At 38.9% G+C, this 19,375-nt stretch overlaps 1 protein-coding gene across 2 annotated transcripts in view; it reads left to right on the forward strand.

Annotated features, from left to right (window-relative positions):
- Nucleotides 1-19,375, forward strand: part of CLCA2 (chloride channel accessory 2) — a 42,343-nt gene that overhangs the window by 11,933 nt on the left and 11,035 nt on the right. Inside the window, exons 6-12 of one of the 2 annotated variants that reach the window (XM_005678152.3) lie at nt 415-642; nt 3,787-4,017; nt 5,092-5,269; nt 6,090-6,196; nt 11,232-11,456; nt 13,944-14,214; nt 17,044-17,214. In XM_005678152.3, the coding sequence (XP_005678209.2) occupies nt 415-642; nt 3,787-4,017; nt 5,092-5,269; nt 6,090-6,196; nt 11,232-11,456; nt 13,944-14,214; nt 17,044-17,214 (1,411 nt within the window). The remainder of the gene's footprint in view (nt 1-414; nt 643-3,786; nt 4,018-5,091; nt 5,270-6,089; nt 6,197-11,231; nt 11,457-13,943; nt 14,215-17,043; nt 17,215-19,375) is intronic. The other variant, XM_018045692.1, reaches the window with a different exon arrangement.

Consider the following 19,375-nt stretch of genomic DNA (forward strand, 5'->3'; position numbering starts at 1 on the left):
ATAGAGGTGCAGTGGTTATTAAATATGATTTCAAGGGAATAGCTGACCAAGATAACATCTCCTGGGGTGTTTTCTTTAACACATTATCATGCTAAGGAATGAGAATTGGGTTTTATTTTTTTTAAGACTAAGTTATTTATACACGGTCTACTCTCTGTTATCTAAGGGCAAATAAAATTTAATAGAGATTGACCACAATACCTCGAGGGTGCCAGTGTTTGAAGCAAAGGGTGTCAAGGTTTATTTTTGAAATGGCATTCTTGAGGTAAAGATGGACATTGCTGTAGCACTTCTGATTTCTCTTGTTTCAGCTCATCTTTCCTTTTACTTTTAGTTGTCTGAGAATGAGTAGTATGCCTAGCATGAGAGGAGTATTTTTATTTTCTAAGTATTTTTACTTTGTTCTTTTTCTAGGTGGTTGAATTCTGTAATGCAAGTACCCACAACCAAGAAGCTCCAAACAAACAGAACCAAATGTGCAGCCTCAGAAGTGTCTGGGATATAATCACAGACTCTGACGACTTTAGCAACAGTCTTCCCATGAACGGGACGGAGCTTCCACCTCCTCCCACTTTCTCTCTTGTGCAGGCTGGGGACAGAGTGGTCTGTTTAGTGCTGGATGTGTCCAGCAAGATGGCAGAGGTAACATCTGGACCAAGATGATTATAAACCACTCATCCCCTTTTTTCTATCAGTTTTTAATTTCTTTTCTTTTCAGAGGGTAAGAGCAAGGAAAGGTGAGGGCAAACGTTTGGAGTATTTATGGGCATCATCTCTTCTTGCACATGAGAGAAACAGATGTGGCCCAGAAATTGAGATACTGCAGATAAATAAAATGCACAAGTAATTTCCAGCCCTTATTTTTGCTATTAATTGCAATCTTTTCCAACAAAAACCCTCTACAAAACTCTGACATACTGAAGGCTCCTTTTTGACTACATTCCACTCACTGGTAAACACCCTTCCTGAGGCAATAGACTGAGTTTGCAGTTAAATGTGCATATCCACTACATGTGTATTTTCTATGTCATTGTGTACAGAGAACCATATCTCAGTCATCTCTAATCTAGCAGCCTTCCAGAAACCCACTCTCCAAAGCTCCACAATTCCTAGGCAGTATTAGACATTTGAAAATGAAAGTCGCTCAGTTGTGTCTGACTCTTTGCGGCCCCATGAACTATACAGTCCATGGAATTCTCCAGGCCAGAATACTGGAGTGGGTAACCTTTCCTTTCTCCAGGGCACTTCCCAACCCAGGGATCGTACCCAGGGTTCCCACATTGCAGGCAAATTCTTTACCAGCTAAGCCACAAGGGAAGCCCAAGAATATTGGGATGGGTAGCCTATCCCTTCTCCAGTGAATCTTTCTGACCCAGGAATCAAACTGGGGTCTCCTGCATTGCAGGCAGATTCTTTACCAACTGAGCTATCAGGGAAGCCCATTAGAGGTTTTGTCTCTGGAATCAGGCAGATGTGCTTTGAGTCCTGGCTCCTTCACTTACTGTCTGTGTAATCAAGAGCAAATAACCTCTCTGGAAGCTCAGTTTTCTCAACTGGTAAAACAGAGACAATAATACCTATTTCATTTTTGGGACAGAGCCAGTTCATACTGACTCATAGGAGTCAACTGTTAAATTTTTAAGAAATTTGCAAGTTGTAAATGCAGCCATTATTAAAAATTAAACTATGTAGACTTATAATTAAATAAAATATTGAAATAAGCATAATAAATGCTCAAAATTCATTAGTTCCTAATTAATTTCTATTATTTCTACCACTTTGCATTGCCTACAAATTAAGAATGGGTTTATTAGGTAGACACATGAAAATTATATGAAATTCAAATTTTAGCATCCATACTAAAATTTTATTGGATGACAGCAACACTCATTTGTTTAAATAGCAGAGTTGAGTAGTTGCTGAAGGGAATATATGTCCCACCCAGCCTAAAATGTTTACTATCAGATCCTCTATAAAAAATGTCTGCTGATCCCAGATATAGGCTCTTGAGGTTCTTTCTGGTCTATCCTATCTCTATGTCTGCTCCTGCATATCTCTTCCCAACTGTGCACTCAGTGACATTAAGTTGACAACTTAAACCAGTCACAGTGGGAATATTTTACCCCACAGAAACTGCAACAAACCCAGGATTTCCCCCCTCTCTCTTTTGACCAGAAAGCCATTTTATAGCATTTACCAGAACACTGCTAACTACTTCATAGGATTGTTGAGAGGATAATGAGATAGTTGATATGAAGTTTTTGGTTTATAAGTGGCAACTGTTATTTTATTATAGTATTGAATACTTTAAGGAAGAGTTTATCCTCTTGCATTCTCTGGATCAGTTGTTTTGGAAATCTGGGTTTGATCCCTGGGCTGGGAAGATCCCCTGGAGAAAGGAATGGATACCCACTCAGATATGGAGGCTGGTAACACAAGAGTAATAAAAGAGAGCTTCAAGTTTCTGGCTTCACTAGTTAGAAGTAGGGGTCATGACTATGATATTAGCAATAGCTATTATTTACTGAATGCTTACTATGTATCCATTTCACAGATGAGAAACTGCAGCTAAAAAGGATAAGTAATTTCTCTATGGTCACACTATTAGTAAAAGTTGAAGGCATATTCGGAGTCCTTGTTTTATCCACTCTACCAGTTTACCTCTCAATATTGAAAGAAACAATATTTGGGAAGGAGGGCAATGAATTCAACGTGTGTATTTTGAAACACTTATGGGATGTTAAATTAGTGGTATTCCTAAGCAGTGTGAAAAGCAGGTCCAGATGTTAAGGGAGGTGTGTAGTTTGGAGACAGAGACCAGAAGCATAATTGAACAGGTGGTCTCTGAAGCTCAGCTTGTTGCTCCTGCAGCCTCCAAGACAAGTGACCCTAATGAGTTTATCACTAGCGTCACCTGCCCAAACGCAGTCAGTAATATTAGTATTACTTTATACTTAGTATTTCAAGGTGTAACTATTGTCATATACATATCTTAGTTGATCCTTATGGTAATTCTATTTTAATAAGTAGGAAAGAATATTAATTCCTCTAATTTACAGATGGGATGCCCAGTCTAAGATAAACATGGTAACAGAGCGTAGTGCTAGAATAGATACCTGACTGCTGTTCCTCTCTACCGTAAGGTCTTTGCAATGTTTCCTCTTACTCAGGATGAATTTTCAAAGAAGAAATTACAAACCAAGTCTCTATTGGTTCTACAGATCTTTGAATTCGGATAGGAGAGAAACAGTGGATATATGTGGCAATGGCACCCCACTCCAGTACTCTTGCCTGGAAAATCCCATGGACAGAGGAGCCTGGTAGGCTGCAGTCCATGAGGTCGCTAAGTGTCAGACACGACTGAGCAACTTCACTTTCACTTTTCACTTTCATGCATTGGAGAAGGAAATGGCAACCCACTCCAGTGTTCTTGCCTGGAGAATCCCAGGGATGGCGGAGCCTGGTGGGCTGCCATCTATGGGGTCACACAGAGTCAGACACGACTGAAGCGACTTAGCAGCAGCAGCAGCAGCAGGGAATGGTTAAGTATGAACAGCATCTTGGGGGCAGAGTTCCAAATCACACCACCCTCCCTGAAAAACATTCATTTTTGAGCCTGCAATATCAAATAATATTCTAGCATCATATCAATCTTTACAACTCAAAAAATCATAATCTGACATCTCTAAAAAATTAGCAGAGATATTTGCTAATTGAATTACTAAGTCATACTTTTGTCTACCAACCAAATGTTATTATCTTTCTTTTTTCCTTTTTGAAACATAGGCTGACAGACTCCTTCAACTGCAACAAGCAGCAGAATTTTACTTGATGCAGATTGCTGAGATTCATACCTTTGTGGGCATTGCCAGTTTCCATAGCAAAGGGGAGATCAGAGCCCAGCTACACCAAATTAACAATGATGATGACCGAAAGTTGCTGGTTTCATATCTGCCTGTCACCGTGTCAGCTGAAGCAGAAACCAGTGTTTGCTCAGGGCTGAAGAAGGGATTTGAGGTACAGTAGAGCTCCCTAAGACTCGGATCACCATCACTTTCCTTTCTCTCACTTCATATCTGATATTGCTTCTGATTTGGGGAAATCTGTTGCAATGTTGTCACAGTGTCAAATATAGGAAAATAATAATGGATTAAGTTTAAGATCAGGAACCACAACTTTCTCATTGCTGAATCCCCTGCACCTAGTAAAAGGCATATAACATTAAATAGTTGCTTCAGAAATATTTGTTGAAGCAATGAGTAAATAAACGAACACAATGGTCAGGGTTGGACATCAGTATCATCTGAATAATTTCTAACACTGTCCGTATCCATTCTGGGACTGTGGCCATTGTTATCCTTGGATTTTCCAAACAAAATCAGCATGTCTGGCTCCTGCCTACAGTCATACTAGAATTTAAGCATATAAATATCAATTAAAGTCAGAGGTATGTTTCAAGAATAACGAAGTTCATCTAAATCAGCATAAGTCTGGATTTGACACTGAGGATACAACCATTTGTTAAACATCTAGTAGCAAGCAGAACAAAATTGTAATTGTTGCTGATCATGGGTAAGTGTTTCTCAACCTTGGCTGCCCATCAAAATCACCTGGGGATACGAAACTTCTGATATCTCGGTCTCACTCTGAGAGATTCTGTTTTAATTTATTTGGGGTATGATCAGGCCATTAAAAATTTTAAAGTTCTCATCTGATTCTAATGTATAGCCACTGCTCTAGGTCCTTGTATTGGCCACTTACTGGATCTCAGAAGCAAGGATCTCACACTATAATGTTCTCCCATATCCTCTACGATGGACACTGTTCTAAACTAGGGCATCTCATAGTGATTTGAACAGGAAGAAGCCCTATCCATGAGTAAGCTGACAATGGTGTGTAGGGTGGCAGGTGCTCTGATGGGGTGAGGTAAGGACTGAGCACAGATGGGCATGGAGAGTGCAGGGACCTATAGGGGACCTGGGAGAGGAAGAAGCCCTACTTATGGGGAATTTGCAATGAAAGCAAATTCTTCTGCCTAGTAAGGCAATCTGAATTACACCTCCTCCTAAATGACTGATACCCTGTGTTCAGGTGGTTGAAAAACTGAATGGAAAAGCCTTTGGCTCTGTGATGATATTAGTGACTAGTGGAGATGATGAGCATATCACCAACTGCTTCCTCACTGCTCTCAGCAGCGGCTCAACTATCCATACCATTGCCCTGGGCTCATCTACGGTCAAGAACCTGGAGGAACTGTCACATCTTACGGGTGAGTAAATTCCTGGGAACATTCCAGAGAATTTCCTTTCAACTTGAATATTCCAAGAACAGCCATGAAACGCATATAATGTGAGCAAAATACAGGGCTTAATTGAAAGAAAAACATATAAAGCGTTTTCTTAGAAAAAAAAAAACACAACAATTCAGTGCTAAATTCTGACAAAAATTTGCTGACTTTTTTGTACTTTCCTTAGAAAGTGCCAATTATATACATCTAATGAAAATATTATTACTCCTTCTTTGTTAAACCAACCTGAGTATGTGTAATCAAGGAGCTAAAAGTATGTTTAAATGCACTAACTTCTATGATAAGATCACATGCAGTATTAAACATACATCTTTTTGTTTTAAATGAGGCATAAGATAATTTTATCTTATATTCAATAAAAAAGGAGTATGCTAACTTGAAAACTAGGTTTTATTGAATTATGTTTGACAATAATGTTTTCAGAATGTAAATGTAAACACATAGTGATATAAATAGGTAGCAATTAACCTAGATTGTCTAGGAATTATATTCATTAAATATTTATTGAATTCGATAAATATTTATTGAGTTTTTATTGCATACTGGATAGAGCTCTAGATTCTACAATTACAGCCATTAATAGAACAGACAAAGCCACCTGACTCGGACATCCACTCACCACATGATTGTATAGGATGCCTTGTATAGAAAGCCAAGCACAGCTCCTGTTTTCCCCAAACTCACCCTCTTCAGCAAAGGAAGTTTGTTAGGAAAGGCCTATCATTTTATCTTTTGTATTACTTTACATTTTAATAGCTAACATCCCACTTGTGTATTTCAGGAGGTTTAAAGTTCTTTGTTCCAGATAAATCCAATTCCAATAGCATGATTGATGCTTTCAGTAGAATTTCCTCAGGAACCGGAGACATTTTTCAACAACATATTCAGGTCAGAATTTCCTCAGTATTTTATTTACAGATGTGTGAAAGAGGAGCAAGAAAAATAGATGAATTGTACTAACTGCCTCACTAACCTTATTTGAATATGTAACAGTCCTTGTTAAATTAAAAGAAGGCTCTTAATGAGCTTCTTGACCTCACTAGAACCAGGCTCCATCTTTATCTGATGTCTATACTTCTCCAACCTACGAGTCATCTCACAGATGGTGAGTGAACCTCCCAAGTTAATGGCTTGATGGGAGCAATGAAGTCAGTAAAATATTGTAAGAAAACATTTAACATGAAGATTATGTGTACACAGTAAAAGCAATGATCAGAATTCTATCATTAGATGTGGAAAAAGATGAATTTTAAATGACAATATTTTAGATTAGAGTACAATTTGCTCTCCTGAATAATATTTCTACCTTTGATTTTCTCTTTAATAATATGAGATAAAAACAAATATTCAAGAAAGTAAAAGAAAAAAATTAACAAAACATTGTTCATATGACTCAAATTAGTTTCTAGACTTGGCCACCTCTCCCTCATTCTTTACATGTCATTAGCCCCATTACACTATGGGCAGAAACTATATCTAATCTCCTTCAACAGTACAGAGTGCAGCACATAGTGTGTTTGGCACAGTAGTCAGCAACCAGGAACACTTGTGAAATTGGTTTGGACAAATAACCCACAGTGTCTTTGCTGTTATTCACCAATAAAATTATATGTTCTTTACAAGTCTGAGCAACTTTACAGTGTTGCTAATGTATTTATTTAATAAATAATTTTTCAAAGTTATGTGTAGATTTATATCCCTTGTGAATGCACAGCAATTAAATGAAGAGGATCTGGTGTCAGCTAGCCTGGGCTCTACACCCATTTCACCTCCTTGCTGTGCGGCAGCTTCGTTCCCTAAGTCTCAACGATTTCATCTGTGAAATCTGAGTGACCAGGGCACTCACCTCAGATGGCTTTGTTATGCCCTCTGAGGACAATGTGAACAATATGAACACATGGACAATGTTTTGTCAAATTTTTGCATTTACTTTTTTTAACATTTTTAAAATTTCATGTTATTAAAGAGAAAATCAAAGGTAGGAAGTTTTTTTTCAGGAAAATCAAAGGTAGGAAGATTTTTTTTTCAGAATGAGCCTCTTATCCTCCTACATCAGAGGCAGACAGAATGAAAACCACAATCACAGAAAACTAACCAAACTGATCACATGGACCACAGCCTTGTCTAACTCAATGCAACTATAAGCCATCCATGTAGGGCCACCCAAGACAGACGGGTCATAGTGGAGAGTTCTGACAAAACGTGGTCCATTGGAGAAGGGAATGGCAAACCACCTAAGCGTGAATAGTGTGAAAAGGCAAAAAGATAGGACACTGAAAGATGAACTCCTCAGGTCAGTAGGTGCCCAATGTGCTACTGGAGAAGTGTGGAGAAATAGCTCCAGAAGGAATGAAGGTGCTGAGCCAAAGTGGAAACAACTCCCAGCTGTGGATGTGACTGGTGATGGAAGTAAAGTCCAATGCTGTAAAGAGCAATATTGCATATGAACCTGGAAGGTTAAGTCCATGAATAAAGGTAAATTGGAAGTGGTCAAACAGGATACGGTAAGAGTGAACATTGACATTTTAGTAACCAGTGAACTAAAACAGACCAGAATGGGCAAATTTAACTCAGCTGACCATTATACCTACTACTGTGGGCAAGAATCCCTTAGGAAAAATGAAGTACCTGTCATAGTCAACAAAAGAGTCCAAAATGAAGCACTTGTATGCAATCTCAAAAATGACAGAATGATTTCTGTTCATTTCCAAGGTAAACTATTTAAAATCACAATAATCCAAGTCTATGCCCAACCACTAATGCCTAAGTAACTGAAGTTGAATTGTTCTATGAGGACCTATAAGACCTTATAGAACTAACACCAAAAAGATGTCCTTTCATCATAGGGGACTGGAAGGGAAAAGTAGGAAGTCAAGAGATACCTGGAGTAACTAGCAAGTTCGGCTTTGGAATAAAAAAATGAAGCAGGGCAAAGGCTAACAGAGTATTGCCAAGAGAATGCACTGGTCATAGCAAACACCCTCTTCCAACAACACAAGAGACAACTCTACACATAGACATCACCAGATGGTTGACACCGAAATCAGATTGATTATATTCTTTGCAGCCAAAGATGGAGAAGCTCTATACAGTGAGCAAAACAATACCGGGAGCTGACTGTGGCTCAGATCATGAATTCCTTATTGCCAAATTCATACTGAAGTTGAAGAAAGTAGGGAAAACACCTAGACCATTCAGGTATGACCTAAATCAAATCCCTTACATTTATACAGTAGAAGTGAGAAATAGATTTAAGGGACTAGATCTTATAAACAGAGTGCCTGAAGAACTAGGGAAGGAGTTTCATGACATTGTACAGGAGGCGGTGATCAAAACCATCCCCAAAAAAAGAAATGAAAAAAGGCAAAATGGTTGTCTGAAGAAGCCTTACAAACAGCTGAGAAAAGAAGAGAAGCAAAAGGCAAAGGAGAAAAGGAAAGATATAACCATCTGAAAGCAGAGTTCCAAAGAATAGCAAGGAGAGATAAGAAAGCCTTCCTCAGTGATCAATGCAAAGAAATAGAGGAAAACAACAGAATGGGAAAGACTAAGACAAAAGACTAAAACAGTAGAATGGGAAGACAAAGATCTCTTCAAGAAAATTAGAGACACCAAAGGAACATTTCATGCAAAGATGAGCACAATAAAGGACAGAAATGGTATGGACCTAACAGAAGCAGAAGATATTAAGGAGAGGTGGCAACAATACACAGAAGAACTACGCAAAAAAGGTCTTAATGACTCAGATAACCACGATGGTGTAATCACTCACCTAGAGCCAGACATCCTGGAATGTGAAGTCAAGTGGGCCTTAGGAAGCATCACTATGAACAAAGCTAGTGGAGGTGATGAAATTCCTGCTGAGCTATTTCAAATCCTGAAAGATGGTGCTGTGGAAGTGCTGTGCGCAATGTGCCAGCAAATATGGAAAACTCCACAGTGGCCACAGGACTGGAAAAGGTCAGTCAGTTTTCATTCCAATCCCAAAGAAAGGCAATGCCGAAGAATGCTCAAACTACCGCACAGTTGCACTCATCTCACATGCTAGCAAAGTGATGCTCAAAATTCTCCAGCCTAGGCTTCAACAGTATGTGAACCAAGAAGTTCCAGATGTTTAAGCTGGATTTAGAAAGGGCAGAGGAATCAGAGATCAAACTGTCAACATCTGTTGAATCACAGAAAACACATACACACACACACACACACACACACACACACACAGAGTGTTCCAGAAAAACATCTACTTTATTGACTACGTGAAAGCCTTTGACTGTGTGGATCACAACAAACTGGAAAATTCTTCAAGAGAGCCTTTGACTGTGTGGATCACAACAAACTGGAAAATTCTTCAAGAGATGGGAATACCAGACCACCTGACCTGCCTCCTAAGAAATCTGTATGCAGGTCAGGAAGCAACAGTTAGAACTGGACATGGAACAACAAGCTGTTTCCACATTGAGAAAGCAGTACATCAAGGCTGTATATTGCCATCCTGTTTATTTAATTTACATGCAGAGTACATCATGCGAAATTCTGGGCTAGATGGAACACAAGCTGCAATCAAGGTTTCAGGGAGAAATATAAATAACCCCAGATATGCAAATGATACCACCCTTATGGTGAAAACGAATAGAAAGTAAAGAGCCTTAATGAAGGTGAAAGAGGACAGTGAAAAACCTGGGTTAAAACTCAACATTCAGAAAACTAAGATCATGGCATCTGGTACCATCACTTCATGGCAAATAGATGGGGAAACAATGGAAACAGTGAGAGACTTTATTTTCTTGGGCTCCAAAATCACTGCAGGTGCTGACTGCAACCATGAAATTAAAAGATGCTTGCTCCTTGGGAGAAAAGCTATGACAAACCTAGAAAGCATATTAAAAAGCAGAGACATTGACTAGATCTGTCTAGTCAAAGCTCTAGTTTTTCCAGTAGTCATGTATGGATGTAAGTGTTGGTTCATAAAGAAAGCTGAGTCCTGAAGAACTGATGCTTTTGAATTGTTGTGTTGAAGACTCTTGAGAGTCCCTTGGATGGCAAGGAGATCAAACCAGTTAGTCCTAAAGGAAATCAACCCTGAATATTCACTGAAGGACTGATGCTGAAGCTGAAGCTCCAGTACTTTGGCCACCTGATATGAAGAACCACCTCACTGGAGAAGACTCTGATGCTGGGAAAGATTGAACGCAGGAAGAGAAGGGGAGGACAGAGGATGAGATGGTTGGATGGCATCACTGACTCAATGGACGTAGTTTGCTCCAGGAGATGGTGAACGACAGGGAAGCCTGGCGTTCTGCAGTCCATGTAGTCGCAAAGAGTTGGACAGGACTAGCGACTGAACAGCAACAATAGAGGACTTTCATAAGGATCGTGTAAAGCATTTAGCACAGTGCCTGCCATTGGTATGCAGTCTACATAGGTTACACACATACACACGTCACAATTGCACACACAGTTTAAATGCATACAGCTTAAAGCATGACTAAATTATTTTTTTTTAATGTACAAAACCCAGCTGAATCCCATGTCTGATTTCTTATCCAAATACATAATGGTATCTGGACAGATTATATACAAATTAATTAGAGCATAGTCACAAACAAAAGTAAAAAGAAGCTTGTTTTAACTGCTACTCTGAAGCTAATGTTGATTTGGATAAGAGGCAAATATGAGAACACCTAAAATCTCTTGATAAAAATTAATGAAGTGACATGTGTACTAGCTACAAAAATATTTTATATTTGCTGTGCTTATAATACTTTGCTGAAGTAAATATTTTTATACGAAAAATATATACTTAGGACATGTTAGAATTAAATGGTTTTTATTTCTGCCAATTCAGTTTTGTCATAAAGACAAAGAAAATATGGAATGATTATGCATATGCTGGAAATTGTCACTTATATACTCTTTTGAACAGCTTGAAAGTACAGGTGAAAATGTTAAACCGCAGCATCAGCTGAAAAACACTGTTCCTGTGGATGACAGTGTGGGCAATGACACGACCTTTCTAGTTACGTGGCAGACCAGTGGTCCCCCTGAGCTTGTATTATTTGATCCTAATGGAAGAAAATACAACATGGATGATTTTATCATCAATCTAGCTTTTCGGACTGCTCACCTCCGGATTCCAGGAACAGCTAAGGTAGGTGTTGTAAGCTTGTTCATAATGACAACGTTTAGTCAAGCACATGACTTTGGAATGAATCGCAAAACTAAATGCATTGTGTAAAGGAAATCAATTCTGATATACCCAAATTCTACTGTAAATTTATGAGGGGATTTTGTGAATGTTCAAAATTTAAGAGGAGCGACTAAGGTATGTTCAAAACTTTAAAATGGATACCAAAGCCTTCTCTCAGTTCAGCAGTGAAAATTAGGATTTATGTAGTGCAAATAAGTTTTCGCTTACTTCCTTCTTTACAAAGTCTACATAGAATACTTACCTGTACACTTAGAAAAAACCCCTCTACCTAGAATTTATAATATAAACACATGCAATACATATGTTTTGGAACACCTCCTATGTGCAGGGTCTTGTTCTAGGTGCTTTACAATAAAATGCCATAATAGGAATAAGAACAGGGTGCTTGTGCAGGCATGTGCAGGCAGCAGGGGAAGGAGAATGCTTCCTGAAAGTGAAGACATGGAAATGGAAATATGGAGGACTAAGGAGCAAGAGGTGTAAATGACATTCTCGGCAGAGGAAACAGCGCATAGAAAGGCTTATAGAAAAAGAATACGGCTTTTCATAGAACTGTAAGGACTAGTCTGATGTGGATGAAATACAGAATAACATAGAAAGTGGAGATTTATGGGAAGAAGAGGAGGGCGTGATGGGGCCAGATGGATATACAGGAGTCAGTAAGAGGAACAGTTAAAGGGAACCACTAAAGGTTGTAAGCAGGGTGGTAAATTGGTTAGATCCACTCTTGCACTGCCTGAATACAGTCCCTCTTCAGGTCTGTTGGCCTTTACCTCCCCTTCACGTGACTGTTGATAGCCTCTGCTAGGTCTTCCAGCCTCTGCACCAGCATCCTTCCTTTCAAGCACCTTTATTAGAGTGATCATTCTGAAGCACAAATCTTATCAAATCTGTGTCCTACTCAAAACTCTTTGATGGTCTCAGAATAAAATACATGTGGTTATTATTATATACCAAGCCTATTACTTTCTGGCTTCTGCCTAAACTTATCTCTTTTTTAAAATTATTTTTTAATTTAAAAATTTTAATATAATTTTAAAGGCTACTTTCCATTTACAGTTATTACAAGAGATTGGCTATATTCCCCAGGTTGTACAATATATCCGAGCCTCTCTTATATACTATTTGTACCTCGCATTCCCCAACCCCAGGCTTATCTCTTAATCTTTCTCTCAAATACCTTATGCTCTGTCCCTACTTGTCTCCACACTCATCATGTTCTTTTCACACCTGTACACAAGGACCGGAACACTTTACCTGCTTCTTGGTGCTTTTGCCTGATCCCTTTGTCTGGATTAGGTGCCCTGTATCAAAACACTGATTGTGCCCACAGAGAAGTTTTCCATGTGGAGTTTCCACCATGTGTCTGTTACTAATGTTATGAGAACAAAAGCCAAAAAAAAAAAAAAAAACCAGAAAAAAAAAAGATAATCTTGTTGCTTGAATTGTGACTTCACTGTAAAATGGTAAAGCATTGTTTCCCAATGAAGAGGCCTGGGTAGGGCATTCGGGCATCTTAATGTTATAGTCAAACCTTAACCCATTGTTCTCTCTTCGCCACGGTGGCCACTGCTGCACTCGGGAGGGGCGGCGGCTGGGGGGTCCGGTACCCCAAGGCTCCCTCTCGGATCGCTAGAGAAGGCGTTCTCACCGAGGGTTTCTTCTGCTACTTCCAGGGTTTAAGAAGGAGCAGCAGCAGGAATGAGGAAAAAAGGGAATACTTACGGACAATTTTATCAAAAGAACAAATTTCTGCCGCATTGTAGTTTAAGTGTTTTCTTCTAGATATTCTTTTGCAGGTTTCCCTCAGGCAGCCCAGGCAGATGAAGAGAATGGCATCTAGCAATATTTCTATAATTGAACATAGACATTATAAAATCCTGATCTGTTAAAAAATAGTATTCCTTTTCTTGATCCCTTATAATGCATGTGGATTTTGTTGCTTGAGATTTCTGGGTCTGGGAATATTGAAGGAAGTAGAGGGAAGGAAGGACACTATTGCCTTTTAGTCCAGGTTATCCACATAAATCATAATTGTCCACTTTATTTGCTATAATTTTTTCCATTATGTAAAAGGAATGAAAACACTGAACCTTCTTTTGGATGAAGGAGCTCAGATTAATGTTTGCCAAGTACTTTGAAGCTGGACACTTATTATTATTCTCTAAAAATGTGAATCAAATTGTGTCCTTCCCCACAAACAAATTCAGGGTTTAATTCCCTAAAGAGAAAGTGGGTTGTACAGTGAAAGTCATGTAAATACTGAATTTAGTTATCTCTTAACCAGTATTACTCTTCCTGACATTCTTTTGTATTATTTTAGAATATGCATCAACAAAACAAGAACAATAAACCCTTGGAGGTTAGGCTTGCACTTTAAAATAAGGGTTAATTTTCTTCTTGACAAACAAAGTCTTTGTTTTGCAGCCTGGGCTATGGACTTACACACTGAACAATACCCACCACTCTCCTCAAGCCTTGAAAGTGACAGTGACCTCTCGTGCCTCCCGCTCAGCCATGCCCCCTGCCACTGTGGAAGCCTTTGTGGAAAGAGACAGCACCCATTTTCCCCATCCTCTGATGATTTATGCAATTGTGAGAAGAGGGTTTTATCCCGTTCTCAATGCCACTGTAACTGCTACAATTGAACCAGAGACTGCAGATCCAGTTATGTTGAAACTTTTTGATGATGGAGCAGGTAACAAGGAATTCCATGTCATTTTTCACGTTCTTAAGAGCTGTTCTGATGCCGCAATATCAATATGAAGTTATTTTTTAAATTCTCTAAATTTATATTTTTTCTCACCTAATCTTATGAGATTCTCAAATTGTCATAGTCATTGGCATACCAAGTAGCGACAGGTTTCCATCTGCACAGCAAAAGCAAAAAGTGAACTTGGGAAAAGAGAGTCCCCTTGAGGCTCCTGAGCGTGGCTGTATGTGAGCAGCATTGAGGGAGAAAGTCTCCCACCATTCGGGTCTTGGCTTCCCCTTGTCCTGTGACACTGAGCACATTCAGAAAGGTCACTTGGGAGTAGGCAGGCCCACATTCCTCTCGGATTCACCAGTTTTACTATGCACTGAAATAATTGGATTAGACAATTAAATAGTAAATGAAAACCCCAAAAGGGAGATGCTTGAACTTGTGAGTCATGAGATGTCATAGACTATTCTTTAGTCAACTAGCTCAGTTGACGAGAGAAAATAGCCAGTGCCTTTTACATGTTATTTGGTCATGAGAAGACCAGGCCAGCAAGCCTAGGAATCAGGATAGAGATTTTTCCATCACTGGAAAAGCAAAGCAAATAAACCCAAACTCTGCCTCAAAGCACTCATTCTGCATAGAGTTAAGAATTTCATCATCATACCTCATAGCACAGTATCAAGCTGGGCAAAGAGCAGCAGCTGGGCTCTTTCTGACTAACTTGTGTTAACTTTTAAAAACAAACTCCTTTATTGTTTTATCTTTCCTGTTCTGTTCTTTTCCTAATCTAAATTTTCAGAATTACAATAGACCTCAAAGTTTATGTTGGCAGCCCCAGTGTTTGATCTACCAGTAAAATCATATTCCTTCCCTTTGTTGTTTCAAAGGTAAATTTTTTTCAAGAGCCTCGTGTTTGACAACTCATTAGTATCTTGCCATGGCAATCTTGTTCGATATTTATGAAGCAAACGTTCATTTAAAGGATTTTAGTTCAAGTCCACCTCAGACAATACTAGAGAAGTTCTCTTGTTTTGCCTACTGGAATGGATCCAAACAACTTTTCAGACTCTGATGCTTATCTCTGGCCACACCTTTCTCTTTTTGTATATAGTCCAAAAGAACACTTGGGCTGGCCTGAAGAACAGATCCTGCTGTCTTATGCTCAATATGCTCAATAGGCTTTTATATTTTTTCCCTGGAACCATTTATATTTATTCCCTGGAACCATTTTATTTATTTGATGTCAAAATTTAAGCCAGATGAAAGCAACAATGAAAAGGCTGTTTAAACATCAAAGTGTAAATTTTGATTTTCCCTCTGTATTTACACACTTGCATATAGTTTTCTAATACTTATTTTTATAATGGAAATAGTATTTATCAGCTAATAAAATGAACAATAATAAAATTTATACTAATAAAATGTCATAATTTAAAATGTACTTTCTTATGCATACTCTCAAGTAATCATCACAATCACCATATGAGATATTATGCCCATTTTACAGGAGAGAAAACTGAGGCTCAGAGGGCTCAGCTACAAAGTGGCAGATACAGACCTTAAAAAAGTCCCTTGAGGTCCAAGTCAGTGTTCTTTCCCATTTCTTTCTGACTCAGCAATTAAAAGAGGTAACAGTGGTAACCACGGCAGGAAGAGATTTGGCTTTATCATTTGTCAACAAAGATAGACCTTTATAAATAATTAGAACAATAAATATCAAGATCTGACTTCTTTCCAGTACATAAAAACGTTTTCTAAAACTACTATGATCGTACAGTGCTTAGTGTTTTTTGTTTTAATAGAATATACTCCCATTTTTCTCATGTTAAGAAGCAGCCCTGCTTCCCTAGTTGAGATTCTAGAGCCCTTCAGTGCCGGGCTTGGGTGTGTGGTGTGAGAACCGAACTGACTCTAGAATAGGACAAGCTGCTTGCCCCATGTGACCATCTGCACTTGAACAGTGAATGTGATCTCTGGCCTAAGCTACACCTTCTATGGCTGCCCTGGGTTCCAGGCTTTGCTGCCATTCAGTCACATACTTGATTTGGAATTGAATGGCTCTGGAGCTTGGTGGGCTGCCGTCTATGGGGTCGCACAGACTTGGACACGACTGAAGCGACTTAGCAGCAGCAGCAGCAGCTGCTAAGGAGCAATACAAATTGAAGAAAGTATAGCAAGCTTTCAGAATGCCTCCAGAAATAAGGCACATTCTCCTGAAGCAGGCAGATCCCAAAGCCTGTCATACTCCAAGTCAGTGAGCCTCTTCAAATTGAGAACAACAGTTCCATGTATCCTCTAGCGAGGAAATTTAAAAATTTCACATTGTTGTATCAACTACCAAAGTTGCTGTTTTTTTTAATCAGGGCTTCGGGGTATTCATAAACATCTTGAATTTGTATGAAAGTGTGTGTTTATGTGCATATATATTTACTCACTGGGTCAGAAAACTTTTACCTCAAAAGGGTCTGTGACTATAAAGCAACTTAAGAGTGTATTTGGTTTCTGTGAAAACCTAGTACTATTTTCAGTGATAGAAATGAGAACTCTAAAGGTGATTAAATGCTTTACTAGCACTAAAGCAGGTAGAACTCATTCACCTTTAGAAAATAAATTTTCAGAGGTTAATGAATCACAAGGAGAAATTACAGAGCCAATGAAATTTTTTAACCACTTGATAATGTCAAAAGTAGCTATTTGCATGCCAGCATAGGCTAAAAATTGGGAAAATAAGGAGAATAAATCTTATTTTAATGATTTAATTAAATGTTAGTAGTCAACTGTAATAAGTATTGACCTTGAGTTTTTTTTATATATATATAACAGGTGCCGATGTTATAAAAAATGATGGAATTTACTCAAGGTATTTTTTCTCCTTTGCTGTAAATGGTAGATATAGCTTGAAAGTGCATGTCAACCATTCTCCCAGCAAACGCACCCTAGCCCACTCTATTCCAGGAAGTCATGCTATGTACGCACCAGGTTACATAACAAATGGTAAGAATCATAAACACTGTGATTTGAATAACATCATTTAGTGTGTGTATTTCTAGTGAGTGTGTGTATGTGAATGTATTAGAGGTGAATTTCAAAACTCGTGCAAGTCAGTGCATAATTTGTTGATTATCTCTTCAATCCTTAGTGATTTAAGGTAGTGGATAACAGGAAGGCAGTAGGTAATTCCCACGGATTATTTTGACCTTTTTTTGTGACTGTTTTATCAGAATTACTACCAGGCAAGGGGATTAACTGAATTGTCTCAGTTCCAACTCCTATGTTTCTCTATAGAGCTTTAGGGAAAAGGAAGAAGCAAAAAGTTGTTAGCAGTTTAAAGAAGGAAGCAAACAGCCTAAACAATCCACACAGGAAATGAGTTCCTGGAAAAATATGAGTGTAGATATCACGGGAAAGTGAGGGCTTCCTGAAGATGTTCTGCCTTCCTTCAAGATAAAATTGCCGAATATATGGACGATACACATCTCTTTTAAACACCATTATTATAATAGTTTCTGATAGGAAGCAGTGGTTAAAGGATAACAAACAGAAATATGCTGTAGTCTTTAAATATAATCTTAAAAAATGTTTGGAAGCATTCTTATTTGCAAAACAGCAGAATCTTTAAGAATACTTATATGCATTTTAGCAGCTATACCAGATCATTTGGACTATACAATAGCATGATTCTATATTTTTCTACTATATGTACTTTTCAGTAGAAAACAATTAAGATGCTACAGTGGATTTGCACCTCCTGATATTTTTTGTGTTGCTAGAATATAACTTGCTCTCACCTGTCTTTAAAATAATCTGGATTACTTCAAAACCAACATTAATCAATTCGCAAGGTAACTCAACTTTACTACCAAGATGTGATTTTGTATCTAGATATAATACTTCATTTCTAAATAGATATCTCCTCCTTTATACTAAACATCAACATTTTTGAAAGCCTACTAAGTGACAGGCTTAGTCCTAGGACACCAGGACTTATTGATATCAAATCAGTAAGACTTGATTCCTATCAAGGAGCTTGCAGACTGCAGACTGGTATCTTTTCTAAAGCCGTGAATTTAAAGGATTCAAATATCAGTATCTACAGTACACTGAGAATAGAAGAGTCATATTCAACTCTGCTTCTATCTGTGTACTTCATATAGGCCCTTGATAGCACAGAAATAAAAATTCAGATTTCTCTAAGCATGCCTACCCCACTCCAGTACTCTTGCCTGGAAAATCCCATGGATGGAGGAGCCTGGTAGGCTGCAGGCCATGGGGTCGCTAGGAGTCAAACACGACTGAGCGACTTCACTTTCACTTTTCACTTCCATGCATTGGAGAAGGAAATGGCAACCCACTCCAGTGTTCTTGCCTGGAGGATTCTAGCGACGGGGGAGCCTGGTGGGCCGCCATCTATGGGGTCACACAGAGTTGGACATGACTGAAGCAACTTAGCAGCAGCAGCAAGCATGCCTAGCTCACATAACATTTGTTAGCTTTTTCAGGTGATGACCCTGAACGTGCACAATATGGTACAAAATGACAACTGCTCTGTTTTCACACAGCCAAATCTCCAGACACTGCAGCAACTACTCCCGTCCTCTCCTCCCCAGGGCCTCTGCTGAATCTGCTGTAGATCCCACCCAGCCTGCTCATTCAGAGCTTGAGAGCTCTCCCTTGCATGTTCCCACACTACTGATCCCTCTGAAAAGCATTCAAGAATATTAAAAAGAAATTTTGTTGGTCCCCCTTAAGCTACTATCCACCTCTTTACTCTCTGTCCTCTAGTTCCTTGAAATTAAACCTGTCTGGACCTTCTTGCCCCCAGTTTACTATTCAGCTCACTGCAAGCAGACTTCCAGCCACATGACCATGACTCCACTGGAACTGCTCTGGTTCTAGTTACCAATGACCACCTGCTGTTAAGTCCAAAGGACACATTTCAGTCCTCATTTTACTTGACACAGGTGATTGATTTCTCCTTTGTCATTTCCTGGTTTCTATGATACCACACTCTCTGAATTACATCTTATTCTCTTTTTCCCCTCCTCTTTTTCTACCAAGCCTCTGCTGCTGCTGCTGCTGCTGCTGCTAAGTCTCTTCAGTCATGTCCGACTCTGTGTGACCCCATAGACGGTAGCCCACCAGGCTCCCTCATCCC

The sequence above is a fragment of the Capra hircus genome, chromosome 3 (genome assembly GCF_001704415.2).
Source record: "Capra hircus breed San Clemente chromosome 3, ASM170441v1, whole genome shotgun sequence".
Classification (NCBI taxonomy): Eukaryota; Metazoa; Chordata; class Mammalia; order Artiodactyla; family Bovidae; genus Capra; species Capra hircus.